The sequence below is a fragment of the Coregonus clupeaformis genome, chromosome 17, assembly GCF_020615455.1.
Source record: "Coregonus clupeaformis isolate EN_2021a chromosome 17, ASM2061545v1, whole genome shotgun sequence".
NCBI lineage: Eukaryota > Metazoa > Chordata > Actinopteri > Salmoniformes > Salmonidae > Coregonus > Coregonus clupeaformis.
This window is the reverse complement of record NC_059208.1, coordinates 25,318,182-25,340,473: the sequence shown is the minus strand read 5'-3', so window position 1 is coordinate 25,340,473 and position 22,292 is coordinate 25,318,182. Positions and strand designations below refer to the sequence as shown.

The window sequence follows — 22,292 nt, the reverse complement described above, 5'->3', positions numbered from 1 at the left end:
GATACAGGACACTTCACTCCACCTAGAGATACAGGACCTAGTCACACACGGGACACTTCACTCCACCTAGAGATACAGGACATAGTCACACACGGGACACTTCACTCCACCTAGAGATACAGGACATAGTCACACACAGGACACTTCACTCCACCTAGAGATACAGGACACTTCACTCCACCTAGAGATACAGGACATAGTCACACAGGACACTTCACTCCACCTAGAGATACAGGACATAGTCACACATGGGACACTTCACTCCACCTAGAGATACAGGACATAGTCACACACAGGACACTTCACTCCACCTAGAGATACAGGACACTTCACTCCACCTAGAGATACAGGACCTAGTCACACACGGGACACTTCACTCCACCTAGAGATATAGGACATAGTCACGCACGGGACACTTCACTCCACATAGAGATACAGGACATAGTCACGCACGGGACACTTCACTCCACCTAGAGATACAGGACATAGTCACGCACGGGACACTTCACTCCACCTAGAGATACAGGACACTTCACTCCACCTAGAGATACAGGACATAGTCACGCACGGGACACTTCACTCCACCTAGAGATACAGGACATAGTCACGCACGGGACACTTCACTCCACCTAGAGATACAGGACACTTCACTCCACCTAGAGATACAGGACATAGTCACACACGGGACACTTCACTCCACCTAGAGATACATGACATAGTCACACACGGGACACTTCACTCCACCTAGAGATACAGGACACTTCACTCCACCTAGAGATACAGGACATAGTCACGCACGGGACACTTCACTCCACCTAGAGATACAGGACATAGTCACACACGGGACACTTCACTCCACCTAGAGATACAGGACATAGTCACACACGGGACACTTCACTCCACCTAGAGATACAGGACATAGTCACACGAGACACTTCACTCCACCTATAGATACAGGACATAGTCACACACGGGACACTTCACTCCACCTAGAGATACAGGACATAGTCACACACGGGACACTTCACTCCACCTAGAGATACAGGACATAGTCACGCACGGGACACTTCACTCCACCTAGAGATACAGGACATAGTCACACACGGGACACTTCACTCCACCTAGAGATACAGGACATAGTCACACACGGGACACTTCACTCCACCTAGAGATACAGGACATAGTCACACACGGGACACTTCACTCCACCTAGAGATACAGGACATAGTCACGCACGGGACACTTCACTCCACCTAGAGATACAGGACATAGTCACGCACGGGACACTTCACTCCACATAGAGATACAGGACATAGTCACGCACGGGACACTTCACTCCACCTAGAGATACAGGACATAGTCACACGGGACACTTCACTCCACCTAGAGATACAGGACATAGTCACGCACGGGACACTTCACTCCACCTAGAGATACAGGACATAGTCACGCACGGGACACTTCACTCCACCTAGAGATACAGGACATAGTCACGCACGGGACACTTCACTCCACCTAGAGATACAGGACATAGTCACGCACGGGACACTTCACTCCACCTAGAGATACAGGACATAGTCACGCACGGGACACTTCACTCCACCTAGAGATACAGGACATAGTCACGCACGGGACACTTCACTCCACTTAGAGATACAGGACATAGTCACGCACGGGACACTTCACTCCACCTAGAGATACAGGACATAGTCACGCACGGGACACTTCACTCCACCTAGAGATACAGGACATAGTCACGCACGGGACACTTCACTCCACCTAGAGATACAGGACATAGTCACGCACGGGACACTTCACTCCACCTAGAGATACAGGACATAGTCACGCACGGGACACTTCACTCCACCTAGAGATACAGGACATAGTCACGCACGGGACACTTCACTCCACCTAGAGATACAGGACATAGTCACGCACGGGACACTTCACTCCACCTAGAGATACAGGACATAGTCATGCACGGGACACTTCACTCCACTTAGAGATACAGGACATAGTCACGCACGGGACACTTCACTCCACCTAGAGATACAGGACATAGTCACGCACGGGACACTTCACTCCACCTAGAGATACAGGACATAGTCACGCACGGGACACTTCACTCCACCTAGAGATACAGGACACTTCACTCCACCTAGAGATACAGGACATAGTCACACACGGGACACTTCACTCCACCTAGAGATACAGGACATAGTCACACGGGACACTTCACTCCACCTAGAGATACAGGACATAGTCACACACGGGACACTTTACTCCACCTAGAGATACAGGACATAGTCACACGGGACACTTCACTCCACCTAGAGATACAGGACATAGTCACACACGGGACACTTCACTCCACCTAGAGATACAGGACATAGTCACGCACGGGACACTTCACTCCACCTAGAGATACAGGACATAGTCACACACGGGACACTTCACTCCACCTAGAGATACAGGACATAGTCACACACGGGACACTTCACTCCACCTAGAGATACAGGACATAGTCACACACGGGACACTTCACTCCACCTAGAGATACAGGACATAGTCACACACGGGACACTTCACTCCACCTAGAGATACAGGACATAGTCACACACGGGAAACTTCACTCCACCTAGAGATACAGGACATAGTCACACACGGGACACTTCACTCCACCTAGAGATACAGGACATAGTCACACACGGGACACTTCACTCCACCTAGAGATACAGGACACTTCACTCCACCTAGAGATACAGGACCTAGTCACACACGGGACACTTCACTCCACCTAGAGATACAGGACATAGTCACACACGGGACACTTCACTCCACCTAGAGATACAGGACATAGTCACACACAGGACACTTCACTCCACCTAGAGATACAGGACACTTCACTCCACCTAGAGATACAGGACATAGTCACACAGGACACTTCACTCCACCTAGAGATACAGGACATAGTCACACATGGGACACTTCACTCCACCTAGAGATACAGGACATAGTCACACACAGGACACTTCACTCCACCTAGAGATACAGGACACTTCACTCCACCTAGAGATACAGGACCTAGTCACACACGGGACACTTCACTCCACCTAGAGATATAGGACATAGTCACGCACGGGACACTTCACTCCACATAGAGATACAGGACATAGTCACGCACGGGACACTTCACTCCACCTAGAGATACAGGACATAGTCACGCACGGGACACTTCACTCCACCTAGAGATACAGGACACTTCACTCCACCTAGAGATACAGGACATAGTCACACACGGGACACTTCACTCCACCTAGAGATACATGACATAGTCACACACGGGACACTTCACTCCACCTAGAGATACAGGACACTTCACTCCACCTAGAGATACAGGACATAGTCACGCACGGGACACTTCACTCCACCTAGAGATACAGGACATAGTCACACACGGGACACTTCACTCCACCTAGAGATACAGGACATAGTCACACACGGGACACTTCACTCCACCTAGAGATACAGGACATAGTCACACGAGACACTTCACTCCACCTATAGATACAGGACATAGTCACACACGGGACACTTCACTCCACCTAGAGATACAGGACATAGTCACACACGGGACACTTCACTCCACCTAGAGATACAGGATATAGTCACACACGGGACACTTCACTCCACCTAGAGATACAGGACATAGTCACACACGGGACACTTCACTCCACCTAGAGATACAGGACATAGTCACACACAGGACACTCCACCTGGTTGAAGAGATACATGTACCAAAGCACTTGTATTAGTCATTTAATACGAACATTTTCATAGGGAACAGAAACAGTGTGCAGGTTTCTCCTTTGCTTTACTGAGTAAAGACTGATTGCATGTTCTATTTTGAAGACTGGTCTACTTGAACTGACATGACTGATATGTACTTGTTTTTCCCCATTAAACTTTCTAAACTGTCTTTCTGGATAAGAGCGTCTGCTAAATGTTAATATATATGTAAATGTGGGTTTCTGGTTGGTACAGTATGATCTCCACAAATGTATTGTCCATTCCAGAGGTCAGTGTGTATTTGCTGAGGGACTAACCTTGCTGCTCCACAGCCTCAGAGGCGGCTGGCCCAGGCCCTGCGTTACAGTACTCCTGGTCGGGGTGCTTCTTGCTGTAATGTCTCTTCAGGGGTCCTGCTATGTTACAGGAGTAGTGACAGTGGCCGCAGCGGTAGGGCTGTGGAAAACACATTTCAATTGACTTCAAACAATAATGAAGACTATAAAAGGGTAATTTTTCTGAAGAAACATTGTGCGTTCCCTTAAGCTGTCCGAAAGTATTTTATGGTAGTGAAAGTTGAAATAGTTATTGGCTGGTGTTGATACATTGACGCTAGCGACTGTATTATAAAAGCGTTGTATAAAGACTCCCCTCTTCTGATCACCTTGAAAGAGGCGTGCTGCTCCATGTGTCTCACCAGCAGAGGTTTCTGTGCAGCGCTGTAATCACACTCTGTACATTTGAACTGCTTACCTACAGTATGGAGGAGGGACACAGACAGGGTGACAATAATCACCTGCTGGTTAGTACTGTCAAAGATAAAAGACTAAATAAATGTTACCCCACTGGATCTCAAATCGTGGATGTGTCCCAAATGGCACCCTATTCCCTTTATAGTGCACTACTATTGGGCTCTGGTCAAACGTAGTGCACTATATAGTGAATAGGGTGCCATTTGGAACCCACCCTAGATCTCAAAGCATATGGATTTCTCTCACCGTCCTCTGTGTGCATCAGCTTGTGGCTCTTCAGAGTGACCTTGGACTTGAACTTCTTGCCACACATGTCACACAGATGTGTCTTCTCCGTGGTGTGTCTGCTCATGTGGGCCTTCAGGTTGCTCTTACTGCGGCTGGCATAATCACACAGGGAACACTTAAAGGGCTTCACTCCTAACAGGGGGAAGAGATACAGCGGCATTTACATTTTGGTCATTTAGCAGACACTTATCCAGGGTGATTTACAGTCAGTGATCATTTAGCAGACACTCTTATCCAGAGTGATTTACAGTCAATGCATTCAAATGAGGTAGGTAATACAACCACATATCACATCGATAAGACAACCACATATCACAGCGATAAGACAACCACATATCACATCGATAAGACAACCACATATCACAGCGATAAGACAACCACATATCACAGCGATAAGACAACCACATATCACAGCGATAAGACAACCACATATCACAGCGATAATACAACCACATTGCACATTCATTACAAGTAAAATGTTCCTCGAAAAGGTTAAGTGTGGTAGTTGCTATTGCCTTTTAAATGTGGAGAAAACCACTTTATTTGTCCAAAAGTAGAACGCATTATAAGGAATAGGATGTAATTTGGTACCCAGCCTATTTAGTTTGATGTCCTACCTTCGTGAGCCCAGATGTGCTGCTGTAGATCTGCTCCGTTCCTCATGAAGTAGCTGTCACAGTAAGGGCACTTAGATGCTCTCTTCCCGATCAAGCCCTTCATCTGCACCCTCACCCCCAGCGCCTCAGAGATGGCGTTCATCGGCGTATCTGCAGATAGAGATGGTTTTACCTACATAGCTAGCGTCCTGTCCAGGGGGTGTACATGTACATTAAAGCTGCCTCAAGCTTCAGAAAGGCTCCTGCCCTATGGGCCATTCTGGCTCAGACAAGGCTTACTTACCTTTATGCCTGGCTTCAATCAGGAAATGGGTATGATTTGGATTTAAACATCATTAACGCTCTGCTGTTGTGAACAAAATCAAACTCCACATAGAACACCCAAACAAAGATCGGGCTTAGTTCCGGTCTCTTACCTGGATGAAAGTTCCTGATATGAAGCTTAAGTTTATCTTCAGTGAACGTTTCCTCACACACAGGGCAAGCAAAGCTTTTCTTCTCCTTTAATATTGGATTAAATTAATGATGTTAGAGTCCAAAATCATCAAAAAACAGAAACGTACTATAATTATCAGATGATGGGTCCCCTATGGGTCCCTGATCAAAAGTAGCCCACTATATAGAGAACAGGGTGTCATTTGGGACGCGGTCCCAGACTTACGTTGTCAAAGTGTGTTTTGAGGTGGGCCTGCAGCTTGTACTTGTCAGGTGTGCAGTACTGGCAGTCTTCCATGGGGCACTGGAGCAGGACGTTACTGTGTCTCTGGATTAGATGGCGCTTCAGGCAGTTCTTGGTGATGGAAGAATAGCTGCACTGGGTACAGTAATGTAGATGCTCTTTTGTGTGAGTGCGCACATGCATGTTGTAGTGGACTTGGTACCAGAAGAGCTTTCCTAGACGGGGAACAAAAAAACACGTAGCTAGAAAACAGGTGGTTTACAGATGAATTACCAACACATATGAAATGATGAAATAGCTGAAAATACAAACTCTTGTAAAAATGCAATTTATACTGCTATAATAAAATGATTTCTATGTTAATATATTTGCGTGATATATTCTTACCACAGTATTCACATTCCAGGTCCCCGTATACTTTCCGTATTCTCTCAAAGACAACCATGTTCAGCTGCCTTTTCTGCAGCTTATCTAGAATCTGTTGGAAAGCGCTCCTCTCCTCCGTTGTACCATCCTCTCCTTGTGGTCCTGCTGAAGCGTTTGTTTGACCTATGACCTCCCCCTGAATCAGAACCAAAGACCGGAGAGTGTCCTCAACATGACCTTGTGATGTTGATGAAGAACCCTTGTCTTCTTCAGGATACTGCTGGTGGCCCACTGATTCCTCCTTGCCTGAAGGCCTTTCTACCAAAGTGTCTTGTTCAGCCACAGTGACGTTATTCTCCCCATGAGGCTTGTCTTCCTCCATCAGTGTCTTATCAGGTCTCTCCTCACTGATTACTTCCTGGGCCGTGCCTTTGCTTGTTGTCTGGGTTCGTTCAGGACTGATTGGCTCAGTTCTGTCTTGTAGAGTCTCAGTCTCTTGTGAAGGTTGGTTCAACACGTATGTCTCTACAGTCTGCCCCTCAGGGCCCGGATCAGGGACCACCTGTTCCTCCCACTCTCCCAGCCCCTCTCCCTGTTCCACCCCATCCTCCTCTCCCAGCCCCTCTCCCTCCCCCTGGTCCTCTGAAGGGTCACCAGCGAGGGCCTCCTCCTGCTCCTCTGAAGGGTCACCAGCGAGGGCCTCCTCCTGTTCCTCTGAAGGGTCACCAGCGAGGGCCTCCTCCTGTTCCTCTGAAGGGTCACCAGCGAGGGCCTCCTCCTGCTCCTCTGAAGGGTCACCAGCGAGGGCCTCCTCCTGCTCCTCTGAAGGGTCACCAGCGAGGGTCTCCTCCTGCTCCTCTGAAGGGTCACCAGCGAGGGCCTCCTCCTGCTCCTCTGAAGGGTCACCAGCGAGGGCCTCCTCCTGCTCTTCTGAAGGGTCACCAGCGAGGACCTCCTCGTGCTCCTCTGAAGGGTGTCCAGCGAGGGCCTCCTCCTGCTCCTCTGAAGGGTCACCAGCGAGGGCCTCCTCCTGCTCCTCTGAAGGGTCACCAGCGAGAGCCTCCTCCTCCTCCTCCTCCTGCTGGGCGTTGAGTAGAGACAGCTCCTCAGCCATCCTGATCTCATCCTGTCTCAGCATCTCTCTCTTGATGTCGTCCCCCGGCTCCAGCAGACAGAAGCTGCTGTTGATGGACTCTGAGAACCCGGCCGCCTCCTCTGACTCTGGGTGAGCCTCCTTCAGGTGGGCCTTAAGCCGCACGGAGCTGACAAACCTCTGCTGGCAGGCAGCACACACGTAGAGGAAGGGGTGCTTGCGGACATGCGCTTGGAGAGCCTGGAACTTGGTACAGCCGTGGTCACACAGCTCGCAGCCAAACGGCCTCTCGCTGCCGTGGACCATCATGTGGCGGTCGCGGTCCAACTCGTTCTTGAACTTGCGGTCGCAGATCTGGCAGTCGTAGAGGAGCTGCCTCTTGCCTTCTCTGGTCTGTAGACTGTACTCATGGTAAGAGTCCTTCACCTTCATAATAATACATGTTATTAATAACTACATCAATAAGATCTCATAATAAAGACAGTATAAAGGCATATGATAGATTTAAAAAAGAGAGCAGTCCTTCACCTTCTTGTCCTCCAGGTCGTGGCTCTCCCTCATGTGCTTGAGCAGGTTCTTGACGTCAGAGTACTTCTTCTTGCAGAAGCGACAGTGCTGCTTGATCTTGTGGTGAACTCTCTCCACGTGCACCTTGAGGTGGCCCTTGCTGAGGCACTGGAAGGAGCAGTGCTCACAGCTGAACTTCTCTCCCGTGTGTTTGCGCATGTGAACGCTGAGGTTGGCTTTGATGGCACTGGCGTAGTCGCAGTGTGGGCACTTGAAGGGTTTCTCGTTGGTGTGGGTTCGCAGATGGGCCTGCAAGGAGTGGCGGAACTTGAAGACCTTGTTGCAGTATTCGCAGGTGAAGATCTTCAACTGGGTCTGTCCTATTCTGTATGAACGAGGAATGTTGCAATATACATACAGTAGAACCAAATATGTGTTGCTGTTTTTCCAAATTAACTTGCCAAAATACAATTTGAGCTATGGCAAAAACATTATGTTTGTATCTACAGTAACAATGCTGAAATCTGTTGTTGACACATCCATTGAAGTGGTGAATATAGTAGCCTAGACTGACATTTCGCACTGCTTGGTAATACTGTAGACTACATTGATTCAGTTCACTCAAGACATCATTATGTTCCATTTATTAATGCCACAATACAGTCTGGGTACTTTATCTTCAGCTACTGTGTGGTGTACAACCAAACATCTGTACCTGTTTGACTTTAATGGCACTTCATAAGCAGCTTGTTGTATGGAATATTCCTGAAAACCTCTCTTCTGTCCTGCCTCCTGAGAGTCTGTGTCTGCAGTAACAACCGGCTCTGCTGGGGTGGCCTCGATCGGCACTATCCTTGTCGCACCTAAATAAACAAATGCACAGATAGATAAAAAGATAAATGTTTATACAGCCTAGATACAAAGACAAGTAATCGGGAACACAGACTATAAACCTTCCTGATTTTTCATGCATAAAACTCAGGTGCAAATGTACCAACAGCAACATTGTGAATCTATTCCCTACATCTGGATTAAAATCTGAAGATCCTCAGTTTGATGTGCATCCCCTACACCCTATTCCCTACACCCTATTCCCTACTCCCTATTCCCTACACCCTACATCCTATTCCCTACACCCTATTCTATACTCCATACACCCTACACCCTACTCCCTACACCCTACTCCCTACATCCTATTCCCTATACCCTATTCCCTACTCCCTACACCCTATTCCCTACACCCTATTCCCTACATCCTATTCCCTATTAACTATTCTCTACACCCTATTCCCTACACGCTATTCCCTACAAACTATTCCCTACAAACTATTCCCTACACCCTATTCCCTACACCCTATTCCCTACACGCTATACCCTACACCCTATTCCCTACAAACTATTCCCTACACCCTACTCCCTACACCCTACACCCTATACCCTACTCCCTACACCCTACACCCTATTCCCTACTCCCTACACCCTATTCCCTACACCCTACAAACTATTCCCTACACCCTGTTCCCTACACCCTATTCCCTACAAACTATTCCCTACATCCTATTCCCTACACCCTACACCCGATTCCCTACTCACTACACCCTATTCCCTACACCCTACACCCTACAAACTATTCCCTACACCCTACACCCTATTCCCTACAACCTACACCCTATTCCCTACACCCTACAAACTATTCCCTACACCCTATTCCCTACACCCTATTCCCTACTCCCCACACCCTATTCCCTACAAACTATTCCCTACACCCTATTCCCTACTCCCTACACCCTATTCCCTACTCCCTACACCCTACTCCCTATTCCCTACACCCTACTCCCTACACCCTACTCCCTACAAACTATTCCCTACACCCTACTCGCTATTCCCTACAAACTATTCCCTACACGCTATTCCCTACAAACTATTCCCTACACCCTACATGCTATTCCCTACACCCTACTCCCTACACCCTACACACTACACCCTACACGCTATTCCCTACACCCTATTCCCTACACCCTATTCCCTATGGGCCCTGGTCAAAAGTAGTGCACCCTGTAGGTAATAGGGTACCAATTGGGCCACATCCATAATGTAGTTGTAACTTACCAGGAAGTGCCTCGTGAGCGGTGAGAACCACACTGATGATGGGGTTCTTGGTGCTTCCTGCTTGTTCCTGCTCCTTCACAAAGGAAACCTTCTCAGAGCGGAGTGGCCGTGGCCTCTTTGAGCTTCTCTCCCTGTCCTCGTCTTTGTCTTCTGATGCACCAGGTTGAGCCTCAAACTCTTTGTCTGTGGGGAGAGATCATGAAAACTAAGCATCAATCAATAAAACAGAGCAGATGGACATTTAGATGGTGAACATATAGATAGACATTTAGATGGTGAACATATAGATATAAAAAGTTTGATGGTGAACATATAGATATAGACATTTAGATGGTGAACATATAGATATAGACATTTAGATGGTGAACATATAGATATAGACATTTAGATGGTGAACATATAGATATAGACATTTAGATGGTGAACATATAGATATAGATATTTAGATGGTGAACATATAGATATAAAAAGTTTGATGGTGAACATATAGATATAGACATTTAGATGGTGAACATATAGATATAGACATTTAGATGGTGAACATATAGATACAGACATTTAGATGGTGAACATATAGATATAGACATTTAGATGGTGAACATATAGATATAGATATTTAGATGGTGAACATATAGATATAAAAAGTTTGATGGTGAACATATAGATATAGACATTTAGATGGTGAACATATAGATATAAAAAGTTTGATGGTGAACATATACAGTTGAAGTCGGAAGTTTACATACACTTAGGTTGGAGTCATTAAAACTCGTTTTTCAACCACTCTACAAATTTCTTCTTAACAAACTATAGTTTTGGCAAGTCGGTTAGGACATCTACTTTGCGCATGACACAAGTAATTTTTCCAACAATTGTTTACAGACAGATTATATCACTTATAATTCACTGTATCACAATTCCAGTGGGTCAGAAGTTTACATACACTAAGTTGACTGTGCCTTTAAACAGCTTGGAAAATTCCAGAAAATGATGTCATGGCTTTAGAAGCTTCTGATACACTAATTGACATCATTTGAGTCAATTGGAGGTGTACCTGTGGATGTATTTGAAGGCATACCTTCAAACTCAGTGCCTCTTTGCTTGACATCATGGGAAAATCAAAAGAAATAGACTTTAGCCTAGACCTCAGATTTTTTTTTATAGACCTCCACAAGTCTGGTTCAACCTTGGGAGCAATTTCCAAACGCCTGAAGGTACCACGTTCATCTGTACAAACAATAGTACGCAAGTATGAACACCATGGGACCACGCAGCATTCATACCACTCAGGAAGGAGACGCGTTCTGTCTCCTAGAGATTAACGTACTTTGGTGCGAAAAGTGCAAATCAATCCCAGAACAACAGCAAAGGACCTTGTGAAGATGCTGGAGGAAAAGTATCTATATCCACAGTAAAACGAGTCCTATATCAACATAACCTGAAAGGCCGCTCAGCAAGGAAGAAGCCACTGCTCCAAAACCGCCATAAAAAAGCCAGACTACGGTTTGCAACTGCACATGGGGACAAAGATTGTACTTTTTGGAGAAATGTCCTCTGGTCTGACGAATCAAAAATAGAACTGTTTGGCCATAATGACCATCATTATGTTTGGAGGAAAAAGGGGAATTCTTGCAAGCCGAAGAACACCATCCCAGCCGTGAAGCACAGGGGTGGCAGCATCATGCTGTGGGGGTGCTTTGCTGTAGGAGGGACTGGTGCACTCCACCAAATAGATGGCATCATGAGGAAGGACAATTATGTGGATATATTGAAGCAACATCTCAAGACATCAGTCAGGAAGTTAAAGCTTGGTCGCAAATGGGTCTTCCAAATGGACAATGACCCCAAGCATACTTCCAAAGTTGTGGCAAAATGGCATAAGGACAACAAAGTCAAGGTATTGGAGTGGCCATCACAAAGCCCTGACCTCAATCCTATAGAAAATATGTGGGCAGAACTGAAAAGGCGTGTGCGAGCAAGGAGGCCTACAAACCTGACTCAGTTACACCAGCTCTGTCAGGAGGAATGGGCCAAAATTCACCCAATTTATTGTGGGAAGCTTGTGGAAGGCTACCCAAAACGTTTGACCCAAGTTAAACAATTTAAAGGCAATGCTACCAAATACTAATTGAGTGTATAAAACTTCTGACCCACTGTTAATGTGATGAAAGAAATAAAAGCTGAAATAAATCATTCTCTCTGCTATTATTCTGACATTTCACATTCTTAAAATAAAGTGGTGATCCTAACTGACCTAAGACAGGGAATTTTTACTTGGATTAAATGTCAGGAATTGTGAAAAACTGAGTTTAAATGTATTTGGCTAAGGTGTATGTAAACTTCCGACTTCAACTGTAGATATAGATATTTAGATGGTCAACATATAGATACAGACATTTAGATGGTGAACATATAGATACAGAAGTAATGTCAGCACAAGAACTGTTCGTCGGGAGCTTCAAGAAATAGGTTTCCTTGGCCGAGCAGCCACACACAAGCCTAAGATCACCATGCGCAATGCCAAGCGTCGGCTGGAGTGGTGTAAAGCTCGCCGCCATTGGACTCTGGAGCAGTGGAAACGCGTTCTCTGGAGTGATGAATCACGCTTCACCATCTGGCAGTCCAACGGACAAATCTGGGTTTGGCGGATGCCAAGAGAACGCTACCTGCCCCAATGCATAGAGCCAACTGTAAAGTTAGGTGGAGGAGGAATAATGGTCTGGAGCTGTTTTTCATGGTTCGGGCTAGGTCCTTTAGTTCCAGTGAAGGGAAAGCTTAACGCTACAGCAGACAATGACATTCTAGATGATTCTGTGCTTCCAACTTTGTGGAAACAGTTTGGGGAAGACCCTTTCCTGTTTCAGCATGACAATGCCTCCGTGCACAAAGTGAGGTCCATACAGAAATGGTTTGTCGAGATCGGTGTGGAAGAACTTGACTGGCCTGCACAGAGCCCTGACCTCAACCCCATCGAGCACCTTTGGGATGAATGGGAACGCCGACTGCGAGCCAGGCCTAATCGCCCAACATCAGTGCCCAAACTCACTATTGTGGCTGAATGGAAGCAAGTACCCGCAGCACTGTTCCAACATCTAGTGGAAAGCCTTCCCAGAGGAGTGGAGGCTGTTATAGCAGCTAAGGCGGGACCAACTCCATATTAATGCCCATGATTTTGGAATGAGATGTTCGACAAGCAGGTGTCCACATACTTTTGGTCATGTAGTGTATGGACCCTGGTCAAAAGTAGTGCACTATATAGGGAATAGGGTGCCATTTGGGACGCATCCCTAGATGGACCATAAAGCACTATTCTATTCCAATCTATTCTAAACAGACATTAAGCATTTTAGCATAAAACAGTTCACTTCACACATACCGTTGTCCTCCTCCTCCCCATCCTCTCTGAGGTCTATCAAGCAGATGTGTTTCATGATCTGTCGCTTGTTGCCGAACACACGGTTGCACTTCTTGCAGTCCAGAGCATTGTCGTCCTCTGGTTCTTCCACTGGCCCAGCTTCTGATTGGGCCTCTACTGTCTGTTGTTTCTGCTTCTTCTGGTTGGGGCTAGTAGTCTCTGTCATGTGCCCAACAGCTACAATCTTCTTGGTTGAGCCCTTAGGACGTCCTCGTTTCCTCTTGACAGGGCTATCTGTGGGGGAAATATGATCACTGCCATCAATCACTCTATTAGAAACAGACAGACCTATAGGGCCGGTTTCCCAGACACAAATTAAGCCTAGTCCTGGATTAAAAAGAGCTGTCAAAATCGGATTACAATCAGTTACAAATGTTTGAAGGACTACCGAGGCACTCAGTAGCCAATTATTCAGATCGTTCACCTTTGGTGAAAAACAAAGAAACATGATAATACAGTCGGTTGTTGCAATGCCCTAGTATCCCTGGCTGCTTCGAAGAGGTGCTCACCTCCACCCTTAGTATCCCTGGCTGCTTTGAAGAGGTGCTCACCTCCACCTCCACCCTTAGTATCCCTGGCTGCTTTGAAGAGGTGCTCACCTCCACCTCCTCCCTTAGTATCCCTGGCTGCTTTGAAGAGGTGCTCACCTCCACCTCCACCCTTAGTATCCCTGGCTGCTTTGAAGAGGTGCTCACCTCCACCTCCTCCCTTAGTATCCCTGGCTGCTTTGAGGAGGTGCTCACCTCCACCTCCACCCTTAGTAGCCCTGGCTGCTTTGAAGAGGTGCTCACCTCCACCTCCACCCTTCTCCAGTGGAGCTGTCAATGGCATGAGGGCCACAATGATGTCATCAGGGTTGAGCCCCTCTGTGTGGTGCTTCTCAGACACGTGGGAGAGGAGCTGTGCTGGGTGTGGGGAGAACAGGTTGCACAGTTTACACATGAAGATGGAGGAAGTCCCACCTGTGAATTAACAGCCAGGCAGGCCAAGATTAATGTGTATTTATGAACACATCTGCAGATACATTTTTGACCGTGGAAAACGGCCTAATAATAATATGATTACACATTGAAAGTTGAATTGACAGTTGGTAGACCATGGTGCTTGTGACGTCAGGATTGTGGGTTCGGTTCCCACGGGGGACCAGTACGCAAGAAAAAAAGGGTATGATCATGTGTGACCCACTACTGTATGTCACTCTGGAGAAGAGTGTCTGCTAAATGACTTCAAAGGAAATTAGATCTTTTCAATAGGCTGGCAGTGCATTGGCCTTTATAGTGTGTACTGTTTAGTGTTAGTTCTGTGTGGTTCCTTCTTTGGTCAGGGGCTGCATATTTTTCCTCTAGCTAGCTACTTCCCTGTCTTTCATTTAAAATATTGAATTCAATCCTAGCTAGGGCCTACATGATCCAAGCCAGTCTAGCAAATACAAGGTGAGAATACTTAAATGGAATGAGATCAGTGCAATATAGTTTATTGGTTTGCTCTGTAGCTCTCCTGACAGGTTTAGTTACCACTGCAACAGCAAAGATGGTTTAACTCCTGACTCCTCTGTAGTATGGATAAAGCTAGCTACACGCTGGGAGAAACAGGAACAGTTTCGTGATAAATACTTTGTTTGCAAACTAAATCCAATAACTTTATGCCGGACATTTAGCTGCAATAAATGTGCTGTCAATGTTGTGGCTGGTCACGGTAATTATGTGCCACACTTTTAGCATTTAAGAAACTTCACATAATGAGTAATTTGACTACATCTGTTGGCTAGCTTGCTACTTTTACCTAGCTAAGAAATGTTATTTCTCCGAGATGTTCCTGTACGAAAAGGTAAACAATCGAGTACTTACCTGCATTTGACGTCTCCATGTTTGTAAAATAAAACGTAATATCCTAAGAGTTACATAAATAAATGTACATATCTACATTACATCTTGAATAAATAATTCAAAATCGTATTTTTATTTGTTTTGAGGAAGGTTTCTGGCGAATCTGCGACAATAAATATGGCGGATAAAGTCTTCCTGTGGAGAGAGCAGCAGGCTGGTTTGGGATGTGCTCCCCCTGTGGCTGGGATGACCAATAGCCATAGCCTACCCTTGATACACTTGTAAAAGGTTTCCACTCCATTCTCTTTTGAATGGGATCGTGTACAGTACTCTCCTTAATTCAAAATCATCTGACATATCAAGATTGGTTACTCACGCGCAGATATACATGCTCAATAGTTATGAAATGTGTTCCCATAACAGTAGAAAACTGTACTTTATATAAATAATGTGATGAAATGATTCAGCTTAAAATTTATGTAGCCTACATGGATTTTGAATACAGGTGTGTGAACTGGCAATAACATCAGTTATCACATGGTGACAGTTTCCATTTCAGTTTGTGAATGAATGTGCATTTTCTTCAGCAATCACTACCATTTTCAACCAGGTCCATAAAAATGTTAGGCTAATAGTATGCTGTAAAATGGGATATACATTATAAACATCCTAAGGAATAAAAGAAGCAGGGTCAATCAATACATATTTGAGAAGTTTATTTTTTTGCAATAACAACAAACAGTATTGTCATTTTTGATCGGTGACAATGCATCCAAACATCATCCATTGATTGCATCTTCTACATGTTAGGTTTCTCATAAAAACCATGGGAACTATGGGAATTAATTGCAGCCGCCTTCTCTGTTTGTTGAGGCTGTTTGTACAAAAATAAATCCTTCCATCTCTTCATGAGTGATCCATAAAAATCCCATCCATACAGATTGAGGCTATTCAAGCCAGTCAAAGTAAACACCCTCTCCCCAGCCATCCATACAGGCTATAGCTGAGTGTAGGATGTTTACAGTAACTACACTCGGAACGGAGAAGCTAGGATACTTCCATTTCTACAGCAGTAGAACTGGGAGTAAACAAAAACGCACTCATTTGAGTCAGACACACTTTTGTCTGGGAAACACCAGATGTACGAACAAACATTAACATTCAGTTATTCAAATGAAGATGCAAACCTGAGGCAAGTGCCAATCACAGGAGGTTGGTGGCACCTCAATAGGGTAGAACGGGCTCGTGGTAATGACTGGAGCGGAATAGATGGAATGGTATCAAATAAATCAAACAAATGGTTTCCATGTGTGAGGCCATTACATTCACTCTGTTCTGGCCATTATTATGAGCCGTCCTCCCCTCAGCAGCCTCCTGTGGTCCCAATCCACTTTTACTTGCGACCTCTTCCCTCCTCCACTCCGCCATACATACATCACTGGAGGGTCTCCTCCAAGTGATGGGAGGAAGAGAATGTGCTCATTTTGATTGGAATGCAGCCCTATACCTATGAACAACAACACTAGTCTAGGAGTCTGAGGAAGCCTGGAGCAGCAAACACCCTACTGAAAGCTAGAACATGTACAATACAGCTTCCAGTCGGGGATGTTTACAGCACCAGACAACCAATCTTCACAAAACACTGAACAGATCTGTAAAGATGATACTACTGTATGCAGTCTGTCACTGATAATAGCAGCTAAGGACATGGAATTCAATACAAAGGTCAACTTTGACCTTGGTTGCCCCCTACAGGGCTGTGAGAAAACATGTACAAGCCAAATAAACCAATATTGACAAGTTTATCTATCCATACAATACAACATTCAGTGTCGTTGTCATTCCATTGACTTTGTGTCCCTCATACGGTGTCATTTTAGAGACACCAGAGATGACGAAGAACTTGACGTTGGATTTCAACGATCTGCCAGAATAACGGTGTAACTAACTCAGAACCTGGGTTTTCCTCTAAGTGAAAAACATTCCATTTCAAATCTTGATCTACATTATTAATTTCTTCAGAGTCCTGCTATATCATAAATCTAAAAACAAGCTAGTTAGAAACATTAGCTAACAAAAAAGCTAGCTATAGCATTTGCTAAATTCAATCAGCTTTAGAACAAACGTTCTAGAAAATAGAGACAGAAGCTAGCTTGCTTGACTTGGCTTTAATAGATGTGGTTTTTAAAGGACGAAACGAACTTGTACTGCTAGCTACCGCTAGTGCTGCTAACCTCTGCAGAGTGCAGTCAAGCACAAAGCTAGCAAGGGAACACGGGAAAAAGTAAACTGGTGAAAGGCCAACAAGTAACTTCACAATATTCAACGTAAACATGGATTACTAGGTAGCTAACTACAGTTCTTTACTTGGCTTTAGTCGCCTGTCATTTAGCGAACTGGCTAGCAAAAACACTGTCAAAAAGTCATCTGGCAGATTAGCATGTTCAGCTAGCCAGCTGAGCTATCCTTCCGAGTAAAGTCAAACTCCTTCAGGCTTACTAGCGAGGCTTTGCTCCGCTCAGACTGTGTCCTTCCCGCGACCACGAATAGAATAAACCAAGTACCACGAAAATGAAACGACACTGAAGCCACACAATACGAGAATATCTTGCCGTTTTAAGCACAACAGTTAAGTTTACCTCCGCCATTCTGTTTCCTTCTGTCTGACTCGCGCTTGTCTTTAGCATGACCTTTAGTTACCCGACACTAATATTGACGTAATTGTCATGGAAACAGATCTCCGCCTGCTGCGTGGATTCGGGTACGTTCGAAAATGACCATCAATGACCACTGAGCTATAATAAGAGGTAAACGACAGTGGACAAAGAAAGAATAAAGCCACCTCTTTACCAAGATGACCTCTTTCATACGCTCGCAATAGGTCAATTCTCAAAGTAGGACGCACAGTACATTCACACGATGATGCTTCAACTGACCTCAATCAATAGCCTACAGTAGCTGACTGGGGATGGTTTATATCAAATTACTGTACAAATCTTTCGATTCAATATCAAACACAGAAATGGCATAGGTGGAACATTTAATAATGGTAATAAAATGTACAATTCAATACACACTGTAAATTTATTATCTTCAACCATAACCCTAAAGCTTCTACTACAGTAGCCCATATAGGCTGCTTTGTTAGATTTCTGGATCCCTCCATACATTTTCCCCCATCAATTATGGCAATATGGTTCGGTATTTAAGTTATCCTTATTTTATTGTCAATTGTAGTCTTTACAGCAAAAAGCCATACATATTTAGACGTATTCCTTAAAACAAAACAAAGTTGTTTAACAGCAACCAAAATGTAATAATTAGCATGCTGATAAGCCCAGAGCTACTTCAAAAACATTATTACAGGTTAACTTGGATATCTTGAGAAAACAATGATGCCACTTTTATAACCTGGATGAAAGAACAACATGAACAGATCACAGGAATCTGATCATCAAACCTCATGAGTAGTCTGAGTATAATATAAGGATCATATCTAGCTTACTCCAACATTTAGACCCACGTCAGACCCATAAGCACATTATCATTGCAAGCCATATGATTTTGATATTAAGCACATAAATATCAATTGTTTAATTAACCAATAACAAATAAATAACCCTAGTAAGAACAGTTGTTGCCCTGGGCAAATTGTTGTTTCTTGCTTTGATCTATGGAGCATAAACTTGGAGTCAGTCTGATCACGGTGACTTGAATCTCACTAAAGCATGCATGCTGCTGTTGTTATGTCAGTAAATTGTGGTTTGTTATCTGTAACTGTCTGTTATCAGGGTGTCAGTCCTGAAACGTTGCATCCATTGATGAGAGAGTGAGAAGGTTTCAGGCTGCCAGCTCCACGGCCCCCTCCTCCTCTCCATCACCGCGGTTGGCACGGATCTCAACCAGGGTGCGGGCGAAGCGGCTCCAGTCCTCAGGGTGTGGCACTGCCAGCTACAGGAGACAGACATGGTCTGTCACATATTGGATAGAAACAACAGTAGGCTAACTAAGTCTACTAATGTGTCACTTTTCAGCAACAAGTGAATAAGAATCAAAGACACAACAACAAGGCAATGAGTTTCATCTTGTTTCAGGTACAGCACCCATTCTCTCATTGTTAGAACCCTTTAAATTATGGACTTAATTATTTCACCTCTCCCACATCGTAGATCCAGACACGACCCTCCGAGTCACCCACGGCAACCTCTCTGCCTCCCGACGCCCATCTCACACGGTTCAGAGCACATGCCCCCTCGATAGTCACACTCGCTGTGGGCACCTTTTAAAAAAAGTTTAATATTATCTTACAACAACATACCAACAACAGATAGCTATGTAGGAATATGATCATATCCTAATCTGCATCATACACATCCAGTACAGTATAAAAGGAAACGGTACAGTGGTAACCAATTAACTAAGAAAAACTGTAATGGAGAGGAATCAGCTGGAGGAGACTGCCCAGAACAGAGTGTGATGGAGAGGAACCAGCTGGAGGAGACTGCCCAGAACAGAGTGTGATGGAGAGGAACCAGCTGGAGGAGACTGCCCAGAACAGTGTGATGGAGAGGAACCAGCTGGAGGAGACTGCCCAGAACAAGTGTGATGGAGAGGAACCAGCTGGAGGAGACTGCCCAGAACAGAGTGTGATGGAGAAGAACGTGCTGGAGGAGACTGCCCAGAACAGAGTGTGATGGAGAAGAACGTGCTGGAGGAGACTGCCCAGAACAGAGTGTGATGGAGAGGAACCAGCTGGAGGACTGCCCAGAACAGAGTGTGATGGAGAGCAACCAGCTGGAGGAGACTGCCCAGAACAGAGTGTGATGGAGAGCAACCAGCTGGAGGAGACTGCCCAGAACAGAGTGTGATGGAGAGCAACCAGCTGGAGGAGACTGCCCAGAACAGAGTGTGATGGAGAGGAACATGCTGGAGGAGACTGCCCAGAACAGAGTGTGATGGAGAGGAACGTGCTGGAGGAGACTGCCCAGAACAGAGTGTGATGGAGAGGAACGTGCTGGAGGAGACTGCCCAGAACAGAGTGTGATGTAGAGGAACATGCTGGAGGAGACTGCCCAGAACAGAGTGTGATGGAGAGGAGTCATCGATGGCCTATGCTGCCAAAGGAACGATGGGCCATAAGTAAGTAAAGTAACCAATGAGGTTGTTTGACTCACCTCAGTGTCATTGTTGAGGTTCCACAGGTCCAAACGGCCCATCCCATCCACGGAGGCAAAGAGAGCCGGATGCACAGGGGACCAACTGACATCATAGACATAGTCTGCATTATCCTCAAAAGAGTACAGTGGCTTGTTGTGCTGGAGAGAGAGAGGCAGACACAGACAGAATGACAAATGAGAATTCTATTCAATGAGAATTCTATTTCATTCTAATTCTATGGAGACAGCACGAGGAATGCTGATACTGCTGAGGGTTCTTTGAGGCCTTGAGTGGCAGTTATAATTGTCTTGTAATTGTTCGTTTAAATTGTAGATCAGGGAACAGGGATAATACCCTGAGTAGAGACTTGTCTTACCTTGGTTGACCACAGTTTGACTGTCCAGTCAAAGGAGGATGTGATGAAGAGGTGTGAGAAGTCGACAGTGCCCACAGCGTTATGGCAGCTGATCCCAGTCACTGGGCCCTGGTGCCCCTCAAACATCTCCGCTATACCTGCTTTACTGCACACAACAACATCACAAGGCATTCACTTAGTACAATGAGCCTTAAGATTGGTTGGTCGAAGGATACACACAAAATCCCAAACGTCTTGTGCTGTTTCTATGAAAAAATAAATAACATCAACTTCATGAGGTTGCATTCACTTGTAACACTTTAAAATATAGATAATTTGAGAGACTGACTTTACACACATCCCCCAACGTCATGTGCAGTTTCTATGGAAACATGAAGACACATTGATGTTATAAATAACTGTCCCTGTTGCGCCTCAGCTCACTAACCTGCCGTGGCGGGACGCAGAGTACACCATCCCTTCCTCGCTTCCTACCACATAGTTGTTAACATCTCCGGCAGGGAAGGCCATTCCTGTTACTGCTACAGGCTTGGACTTATTGTACACCAGCTCCATACTCTCCTGTTAAATGCATGCTCATGTAGTTTACCTCAATAAACATGGAACAAAGACAAATACTAGTCATTTTCTTTATGGATAATAATATATAATTAAATCATTTATTTAGATACATTCTCTGAGGAGAATTAATTGGAGTTTATCGCGATATATGCATCCCAAATGGCACCCTATTCCCTATCCAGTGCACTAATTTTGGGCCCTGGTCAAATGTAGTGCACTATAAAGGGAATAGGGTATCATTTAGGACGCAACATGATGCCCCTCTGCTCACCTGTGGCTGAGAGAGCATGTCTAGACTCCAGGAGCACATCTTCCCATCAGTAGACACTGTTATCAGGTTGTTGGCATTCTGGGTACCCACCACGTTCACACAGTACACTGGGTGCTAGAGGAAAGAACAGTAGCTCGGTTCTTAGATATGTAACCATAAATCTAATCTTCTTCCCCAGACACTTCCTCCCAACGCTTCCTATATGCAATTGGCCTGGGGATGAGGTTAACACAAATCTGTTTGAAATCTTTTTGAATTCGTTTTTTAAAATGCCAAACAAACTAGTTTGAATCAGAGATCAGGGGACGTATATATTAAGCATCTCAGATTAGGAGTTTTTAGATGACAATGAATAAGATTCCATGGACACAGGAGACCTGATCCTAGATCAGCACTCCTACTCTAAAAAGTTTGATACGGCCCCAGAGGTCACACTGATATAAACACGCTACAGTAGAGTATATGAGAGGGAGGTGTCTGTTAGCT

General features: G+C 45.3%; 2 protein-coding genes across 8 annotated transcripts in view; both read right to left on the bottom strand.

Annotated features, from left to right (window-relative positions):
- Window positions 1–15,619, bottom strand: part of LOC121586096 (zinc finger protein ZFAT) — a 30,772-nt gene extending 15,153 nt beyond the window's left edge. Inside the window, exons 1-13 of the mRNA XM_041902573.2 lie at window positions 15,463–15,619; window positions 14,407–14,577; window positions 13,577–13,849; window positions 10,201–10,383; window positions 8,807–8,954; window positions 8,113–8,476; window positions 6,513–8,010; window positions 6,108–6,340; window positions 5,863–5,947; window positions 5,447–5,596; window positions 4,788–4,961; window positions 4,454–4,542; window positions 4,107–4,245 (exon numbers count right to left, since the gene is read on the bottom strand). Coding sequence (XP_041758507.1) covers window positions 4,107–4,245; window positions 4,454–4,542; window positions 4,788–4,961; window positions 5,447–5,596; window positions 5,863–5,947; window positions 6,108–6,340; window positions 6,513–8,010; window positions 8,113–8,476; window positions 8,807–8,954; window positions 10,201–10,383; window positions 13,577–13,849; window positions 14,407–14,577; window positions 15,463–15,481 — 3,526 coding nt within the window. The 5' untranslated portion in view covers window positions 15,482–15,619. The remainder of the gene's footprint in view (window positions 1–4,106; window positions 4,246–4,453; window positions 4,543–4,787; window positions 4,962–5,446; window positions 5,597–5,862; window positions 5,948–6,107; window positions 6,341–6,512; window positions 8,011–8,112; window positions 8,477–8,806; window positions 8,955–10,200; window positions 10,384–13,576; window positions 13,850–14,406; window positions 14,578–15,462) is intronic.
- Window positions 15,620–18,638: 3,019 nt separating this feature from the next.
- The window catches only part of LOC121586093 (cytoplasmic dynein 1 intermediate chain 1), a 20,613-nt gene continuing 16,959 nt past the window's right edge, over window positions 18,639–22,292 (bottom strand). For all 7 annotated transcript variants that reach the window (XM_041902566.2, XM_041902567.2, XM_041902569.2 and 4 more), the window contains 6 exons: window positions 21,807–21,920; window positions 21,402–21,535; window positions 20,975–21,119; window positions 20,616–20,756; window positions 19,595–19,720; window positions 18,639–19,392 (listed from right to left, as the gene is read on the bottom strand). In XM_041902566.2, the coding sequence (XP_041758500.1) occupies window positions 19,282–19,392; window positions 19,595–19,720; window positions 20,616–20,756; window positions 20,975–21,119; window positions 21,402–21,535; window positions 21,807–21,920 (771 nt within the window). In that variant the 3' untranslated portion in view covers window positions 18,639–19,281. The remainder of the gene's footprint in view (window positions 19,393–19,594; window positions 19,721–20,615; window positions 20,757–20,974; window positions 21,120–21,401; window positions 21,536–21,806; window positions 21,921–22,292) is intronic.